This window comes from Sceloporus undulatus, chromosome 5 (genome assembly GCF_019175285.1).
Source record: "Sceloporus undulatus isolate JIND9_A2432 ecotype Alabama chromosome 5, SceUnd_v1.1, whole genome shotgun sequence".
Taxonomy (NCBI): domain Eukaryota; kingdom Metazoa; phylum Chordata; class Lepidosauria; order Squamata; family Phrynosomatidae; genus Sceloporus; species Sceloporus undulatus.
The window spans coordinates 66,672,229-66,681,183 of record NC_056526.1 but is presented as its reverse complement, the minus strand read 5'-3'; the positions used below and the strand labels follow the sequence as shown (position 1 = coordinate 66,681,183).

The 8,955-nt window shown below is 37.7% G+C and overlaps 1 protein-coding gene across 2 annotated transcripts in view; it reads left to right on the top strand.

Annotated features, from left to right (window-relative positions):
* The window catches only part of DOCK4 (dedicator of cytokinesis 4), a 212,589-nt gene that overhangs the window by 132,403 nt on the left and 71,231 nt on the right, over window positions 1-8,955 (top strand). For both annotated transcript variants that reach the window (XM_042467418.1, XM_042467419.1), the window contains exons 27-29: window positions 848-942; window positions 5,383-5,458; window positions 6,977-7,077. In XM_042467418.1, the coding sequence (XP_042323352.1) occupies window positions 848-942; window positions 5,383-5,458; window positions 6,977-7,077 (272 nt within the window). The remainder of the gene's footprint in view (window positions 1-847; window positions 943-5,382; window positions 5,459-6,976; window positions 7,078-8,955) is intronic.

The window sequence follows — 8,955 nt, the reverse complement described above, 5'->3', positions numbered from 1 at the left end:
TACTTCAAATACATGCACACATACAGTTTAGACTACTCAAAGTTAAATTATTCCAGTAGCAGTTTATTCGAAGGCTTCATACTTAACAGCAAATGCAGTGGTAAACATGTATTTGGACTACAACACTTCAGACTGCAAATGACTTACATGACTGAATACAATGTTATGGGAGATGCAGAGTCCTTCTGGAAGTCAATCAAGCTTATCCCCAATGGGAAGATCAGTAAAGTAACAAGTGAGTCAGTGAAAGTCTGTTCAGCTGCCAGTCTTCTTTTGAAGGACTAAGCAACAAGGAGAATGCAGGGCCTATTCTGCAGCTTGCAGTTTTGTGGAAATTATGGTGAAGCTGAAGGCTCCCTATGCACTGTGTGTGCTTTGCTTCCCTACAGTGGGTAGCAGAGAGCCAGGTATCTGTGGTAGCCAGATCCAGTAGAAATTAATCTCACAGCCTAAACCCTATTTTAAGCATTTCTTTTTATACAGCTTGATTAGTTTAAAAATAAAGGTGTTTGTCAGGATAACAATCCACCTATGTATTACCCTCTGAAGTGTGAAAAATTCTGATGTGTTGTATAAAGATATGCTTGATTGAATGGCATTTAGTTTGTATCACAGGATTTTTTTGACAACATGCTCAACCTTCTACATCTCACTTTAAAAGATGTTAAATCATGTTGACATTTTTCTGTTGAATTTTCTTGAGAAGCTAAACACAATATGTGTTTTAAAGAAGACATTAGACAAACTGGTTTCCTTTTTAATTGCAAGTGTTATAATTTTGTTGCTAAAACAATTTATTGCATTTCACCTCTTGTCTAAGGAATATTCTTTTTTTCCTTTTTTCTAGGATTTCTTGTTACAGATCTTTACAGTCTTTCGCATATTAATACGACCAGAGATGTTCCCAAAAGATTGGACAGTGATGCGTTTAGTTGCTAACAAGTAAGACTACTTGAACATAATTAAAATTATAATCATAGAACCAGTGTTGTTGGGGATGAGCACTAATCATTTGATGTACTACACAACTCTAGTAGATGGCATTTGTTAGCATGGGGCTGCAGCTTTAAAACATAAAGATAGTGAAATAATTGAAGCGTTTCTGCTTGTACGGTTTCATATATACATGCCAAAATTGATGGTTATGGAGATAAAGATCTATCTTTGCAGCATGCTTGCAGCTTGACAAAACGCAACTGAGCTCCTAGATATTTCACAAACCATATAAGCATGCCCATATTTTATGATTCCCAAAGAAAATGGTTCTCTCAGTCCCACCATGCTCAGTAGCATATTTGTGGACTGGGGATGCAAGAAGAAGGCCTTCTTTCAGTTTGCTGGACTCACTTCTACCAATGGGCAAATACAATTTTATTTTAATTTTTAAATAATTGGTTTTTAGCAATCTCTTGGTTGCTGCGAAAGGGGCTTTTAATGGATTAGGGGCTGTGTTTTTTTATTGCTGCAGTTTTAATCCAACTGTAGTTCAATATTATAATTTTTGGTGGTGTTTTTATCTGTCTTTTTATACTGTTGTGAGCTACCTTGAGTTATAATCCTGAGAGAAAGTCAGGATGTAAATGTGGAAAATGAACTGTTGTATTATTATTTTTATTATTTTAATTTTGTATGTATGCCATGATACAGATTGCATACTTTTTGTAATTACTCAATGTTTCTATGGATGTTACTGAAATAACATCCATCGGAAGAGCAGGAGGCTTATTCTATCTGCTTGGTGGAGATGTGGTGGAGTATTTAAGCTTCCTACATGAAGAAGTAAGACACTGCTGACTTCAATATCAATTCTCCATATAAAGGAATTAGGCTTCCAGAAGCACTGCTTATTCAAGGAGAGGTTCTATCCTCATTGCAAACTAGTGGAGAGAGTGGGACAGATCTAGTGTTTCAACTGGCAATACTCATATTTAGGGATAACAGTAATGGGAGAGTATAGCATATCATCTTCATTCTCTGGTGATGGAAAATGAAAAGAAAAGAGCTGGGATTGGCATATTTTCAGTAGATTTCAAATGAAGAAAGAACTCAAGACTTGTAAGATATCTTGGCTCCCAGTTCTGGAAAAAAGGTGGGATATAAAATTAAGAGACTACAAAAAGTGAAACAAACATGAAAAAGGAACTGTAGGCAAAGAAATGACATCTTAGAAAATAATCCTCACAGGCACAGTGAAATCTATTCCCCCTTCCTATCCTAAATCCCACTTTCTTTCTCAGAGAAATCTTGAAATCAAGATGAAATCTTGAAGAGAACTCTATATATTTTGCGTACATAGGAGTTCATAGTTAACTATGTCAGTGTCTGCTGTAACTCAAGGAAACTTGTCTCTTGGTTTTGAAGCCAGAGAACTACTGGTGATTGACAACCTGGAGCATATTACATTCCAACAAGTAGAAATTGGACATCAGTGACTAGGTTAGCAAAGCCAAGTAAACATAAGGATGATTGCTATGAACTGGCAGTATTCTGTGCTAGTTAAATCATCCATCATCTAAGAAGATACATAATGCTGAGTTTTTAGTTCTTAAACACACAATATTGGGGAAAATGATGGAATTTTTGAAAATCAGCCATTGGTGTCCTCCTCCTCTTCTTCTAACATAAAATCTTCTTTAGGTCCTGACAAGTTCATTATTTGTTTAGGATTCACAGCTTAGAAATCCCTTAGTCCTCATTGTGGGGCTTTTCTCCTCCTATCCACTGGGTGCTCTTTCCCATTGCCACATATCTAGGTGGATCTCAGATAGAATTCTGCCTAAAGCCCTGAAGAGTTGCTGCTAGTCAGAACTGACAGTATTGGGATAGTTGGGCCAGTGGATTGATTCAGTATAAGGTAGTTTTTTGTGTCCCTAAATACAAACTTGTGCACAACTACATGCATGCAAATTGAATTAATTAATCTAATTTATTTTATGGCGGTTAAATATATGTGCCTAATCTTAATTAAGCTTGTTGTTTTGTGCATGGAGTTATAGAACGTGGCCTTATATACATAGTTCTGTATCTTTCTCTGAATCTTTGTGTACATGGGAGGAGGGGAGAGAGAGATTGAGAGAGAGACCATTGATAACATGACATGCCTTAGCTTAGGAATCCTTGAAATCTGCTCAAAGCACACCAGCTTCCCAACTGGGTAGCCCCAACCTCAAATTAATAAAGAGTACACTGTTTACTTTTTTGGCATTATTGGAAGAATATTGAAACTGGTACAGGTTGATCATCCCATATTCAAAATGCTTTGGACCAGAATTGTTTCATATTTTGGATTTTGGAATACCTGTATTTGCATATACCCACTTAATGAGCTATCTTGCAGATGGGGCTCAAGTGTAAACAAGATTCATTTACGTTTCATATAAACCTAATACACATAGCCTGAAGACTTTATACACAATATTTTTAATAAAATTGTGAATAAAACAAAGTTTGTGTACATGGAATGACCAGAAAGCAAAGGTGTCACTATGTCAGCAACCCATGAACAAAGTTTTGATTTTTGTAGTATTTTGGATTTTGAATTCTGGGTAAGTAAGGCCCAATTGTAGTGACAGTTTAATAAGAGATGTTGGCTTACGTCCATGCTGTATGGTTGTGACCAAATCTTTTTTTAAAAAAAATATGGGCAACATCTAAATAAGGAAGACCATGATTGTTGTGGTTTAGCTGCTGTGATAGGATCTAGGATTTCAAAAGATTCATATTCATAGGCATCCATATGTATCCATATATGCCTTTACCCAGAGCTTTGGAAGATGACCATGATATGGTGATTGCTGTGGGAACAGTCCACATACTACTGTATCTCATTCTTCATTTGTTGCAATATTGCTTTTTTGGTACCTTTATTAATCCGTCCAGTAATGCTACAAGAAAGTCCAGTTTATTTTCCTGTGCTTAAGCAAAGCATATTTCTTAACAGATTCTGGAATTTGAAACATATGAAAAAACATGGGGAATTTTGTTTGTGTTGCATTTTGAGCATGTGCCACAGAATGTCAAATTATCCAGCTTAGGTTTCAAGAAAGAAATAACAGCTCAGAGGCTTAATGTGGGGGGAGGGGGGAGATGGTGTCTTTCCAAAATGAATTTGGATATGTGAATTAGAGATGGGATGAAGCTTAGATTTTTAGGTAGTTGTGTTACACTGAATCAGAACATTGTTCCATGTTTGAACCAATAACCTAATATTGTCAACAAAAACTGGCAGTGGCTATCAAGTGATTCAGGTTAGAGACCTATCTTGAGATGTCAAGGGCTGAACCTGGAACATTCTGCATACAAAGCCCTTACCTCTGAGGTAAACCTGTTCTTTCAGCTTGGCTTGGTATACTTCATGGACAGGACTAGATTAAGATCTGCCAAGACCCAAACTATGCCATGTTGAAAAGTCCTCATAGCATTAAATAAAGGATTATTAAGCATGTAAAACATGAAATTTGGTTCTGAAATTTTTAAATCTAAAGCACAACTTGTTCAGCTTGGGAGCAAATCTAGCATTGCTTGTGGACCTCTTCTTTTCCCTACACTATTGCCTACCTCATTCTGTAGAATAAGTTCATTCTGTGTATTATTTTTGAGTTGCTGAAGGGGCAGTGGAGAAGCCCACATCGACCAGTTCTAAATCTGAATTCAACCTTAAATAGTAAATTAAAGATTAGGATCATTCTTGTGTTAAAAATTACAAACAATTATTCCTGGATACATGTATTTGCAGAATGAGCATATTAATTTTGGGGGAACAACTTTGATTAAGTTGGATAGAGTGAGATTTTAAGACCAAAACCTTAGATCGTCTATGATGTCACAATAGGTACCTACTACAGTTGCCCAGAGTACACCATTCAGATCAAAAATATCCATCTAATAAATGAGGACAGACAGACATACACATTTTTAAGGCATCATTCTCAGCATGAGCTCCCTCCCCCTCATCCTGAGTGGTTTCCACGTCCTGAGATTTGGGGCCAGGCCCTGACATCTGGGAAGTCTGGATTTAGAACAGATAAACAAAGCATTTACAGATATATACAGATATACAGATATATAATGAATAGCTTTATTTCATTATTTTAGTTCATAAATTCAGTGAGGTGAAGAGATGTATTAATCAGCATATATCACGCTTCACACAAACAGAGCTAGGAGCAAAATATATATTGCGGCAGCTGGTAAATTGTTTCACAAGATATTAAGGATTTTATTATGTAGCATTCATCTTGCACTCTGCAGTTGGTTTTCTTGACTGAACAAATGTTTTTCAGACAAAAAGAAGAAAAGAACATCACCTCACATAATGTATAGATTTCTTTATTTTAGTCACTGTCCAGATTTAACTATGTAATTCTTTTGCTCTTTTAATAGTGTTATTATTACAACAGTGTTATACCTTTCGGATGCCCTTCGTAAAAACTTTTTAAATGAGAGCTTTGATTACAAGGTAAGTAGTAATAATTGGCTTGCATTATGGATATTGCAGTCTCTGAAATCTCTATACTGTATCTGTATCTTCCATTCTGCCATGTGGTATCTATACCTGCATCTTTTATACTGTCATGTGGTCAATTTGTGATTCCAGAGGGTTGATCGCGCCTAGTTTTATCACTTTGCTGTAGACTTTATATCAGCAATGGCACTGCCACAGCATTACAGCAATAAGAACAAGAGGGTTGCCCTGCTTTGTTTTGAAGCAGCAGATGTTCAATTCCATTGCCATACAGAGAACTATGTACCTCTAGCCAAACTATCTGGTTCAAATGAGGTCTGCATTGATTGTCTCATAATTGAGAGGGCATTGCAGTGGAACTCATTTAACTCTAGAGACACTTCCTAAATCAGCAGTGCTTAAACAGTTTGGGACTTCTTGTGCCATAGCTAATCATAGCCCCACTGGAGCTCAGTAAAGAGGACTGCATTTACTTTTATAATTTCGAGCAGAACACATGTTTCAAGCAGATACATATTTTTATGCTTCCTCTTTAGGTTGCTTTGCTACTGAAAGACAAAGTAGGATTTTGTCCATAATACCTCAAATCATAATAAATTGGTTAATATTTAAACAGCACATGTAGAGATGAATAAATTAACCTTAATTATTTAACCCAATGTCATTCCACTCAGAATGAAGCCCAGTTGTGCTCAGTTGGAGGGGGTCGTTACCGCATGCCACACCCCCAAACCAGCATTTTCCCAGTGCAAAAAGAAGTGGCAGAAAGCCACTCCTTTTAGCACCAGGAAAAAGGCATCTTTGTCACCACAGCGCCAGCTTTTTGGCATTTCTGTGGAGCAACACATGTAAATGCCACACCACAGAAACACCATGACATTGCCTGCTGTGTGGTCAGCGGAGTGGCATGACACTGGCTTGGGGGCATGCCCCCACACCACCCTGAAGTTGCCGTGTTTTGCCAGTCTATTTTGGCCCAGAGTTTAAGATTGCAGTCTCATATGTATTTTCTCATATAATATGGATAAAAGGGAATGCTGTGTCACACTTTAACCACAACTGAATCACTATAGGTAGTGCATGAAGAAAGGAATTAGAGGAAGAGTGAAGGAGTTGTACAGAGACCTCACCCTCATTCTTCATATCATAAACCCTGGCATTATGAATCACTCTCTGTTGAGTTAAACCACAATGGTGGTTGACTTCCATAACTAATAAGGAATCTAATTCTTCCCCCTACACTGATATCTTAAAGTTTCATATGGGAATAGTTGTGTGTGTGCCATTATCAGCTCAAATTAAATAAAAAAAAACCTATTGATTTTAACAAATAATTACCTTGGCAGCATCAGATTGTTTTCAGACTGACAATAACATACACCCAAAGACAGAGCAATTGTAATTTTGTTTAATAGAAAACTCCTTTTTACTCAGAAAATCAGTAACTACATTTCTGTTTATGAATAGTGTCTCTGTAAAGAAGGAAAATTATCTGATTTCATTTACTTTTAGATTTGGGATTCCTACTTTTACCTTGCTGTCATTTTTATAAACCAGTTATGTCTGCAATTAGAAATGTTCACACCTTCCAAGAAGAAAAAGGTATTGGAAAAGTAAGTATTATCACTGACTCCCATAATACTAGAAAGCATCCAACAATTGAAGCATATATTCTTTCTGTACAAAGTATTACTGAAAAAATGAACTCTAGAGAAGAGCATTCTGTGATGATTTAGCTTAGTTTTTGCTAGGTCAAAAGAGAGGTTATTTAAATATTGATGGAGAACTAGTCACAAAAAGTGAATTATTAGTTGCCGATGTATTACTGTTTTAACTATTTGTTGTTTGCTAACACAAGTCATTTAACCATATGAAAGAACTGACTTCTGTTAGCAAACAACCTGGCATATGTGGGTAATTCTATAAACATGCTGCACAATCTTTCAATGAATTGTTTGGCCTAATTTAGTTCTAAATCATCTTGATTCCATCTTATTTAAATTAATTGAGATTATGTGTAGGGAGGAATTACTCAAGATTCAAAGAAGGAATGAGTGACTGCCAGTGGCAAAGAACCATTTATGCAGTTTGTATTTTCATTTTGGGGTTTGCTACATTGATTCTTCCAGCTGAAGACATAAGCTACTTTTCAAACTGAATATTGGCTTGCTTCTCTAGCAAAATGCAAGCTTCAAGGGAAGACATGAAGGACAAATTCAGATACCTCTAACATTCTCTCCCACACAGTTTTGTTTCTACCTTGAGTTCCATCCATAATGCTCGACTAGTCTCACAGCTACATAGCATGTGTATAGTAATTGAATGAGGAATTTGATATTAGCAAAATGTAATAAATTAATCGTCTTATTGTTGAAAGGAATATTAGTCAGTAGCAATTTTATTTCTTTCATTTTGTATTATATAGTCTTGTAAATAAATTATAGGTGCATACAGACCGCCAAAAAGTGGCTTACCAGCGCCAGTATTAGGGTTAGCAAGCGCGCACCATGTACACACTCCCTAACCCTAATACATGATGCCGGCGGCATAATGGCGGCACCCTGTGTACACGTGTGCCGCCATTATGATGTCACAGCCGCATTGTGTACAAATGGCACGGTGCAGGTATGACTTCTTCGCGCTGCCCCAGGCCGCTTAGGGCAGCTTGGGCACAGCGTGCGAAGGAGCTCCGAAATGGAGCTCCTTCTTTTGGCACGCCTTGTTCCTGCAGCCACCAAACGGCTGCGGGAACGACACCAGGGAGAAAGTGGCCCCTTTCTCCCCTGGCTCTGACTCCTGGGGTGTCCAGGGGCATGAAGCCCCAAGGACACTCTTTTTCCAGTCCACAAGGAAGCAGCATTTTGCTGCTTCTCCGTGGTCTGGAGAAGCACCGGATTGGGGCTTCTGGGCTACGAGTATGGCTGCCCTGGCCACAATTCTCCGGGGAAAGGGGCGGGTCTGTTCCACACCATAGTAATGAGTTATCACAAGTGTCAAGATTAAAAAAAAAATTCAAAGAAAATGTTCTTACCATTCGTTGAATCATATATTCACTGCTTCTTTACTCCCTTTCCTGAATGAGACTTATTCTTTCTCCTCTTCCCTGCTACAGAAGCTCTAGGACAGTGATGGCAAACCTTTCAGAGACCAAGTGCCCAAACCCACTTATTTATTGCAAAGTGTCACACCTCTCTGGCTTCCTAGCAAACTCTGTGCCGGGATGATGGTGCATATGCCCACAAAGAGGGCTCTGAGTGCCACCTCTGGCAAGTGTTCCATTGGTTCGCCACCACTGCTCTAAGATCTCCTTTTCCCTTTCTCCGTTACCCAAAATACTTCTACTTGCATTCTTCTTGGGCTAGAATTATTTTTCACCTACATTACAAATTGCCATTTTCTAAATGTGAACAGAAATTGCCCTCATTGCAAACATGTAATAAGTGCTGTTATCCACTAACTAATATTTGACTTTTTAAAAAAATATATCACAG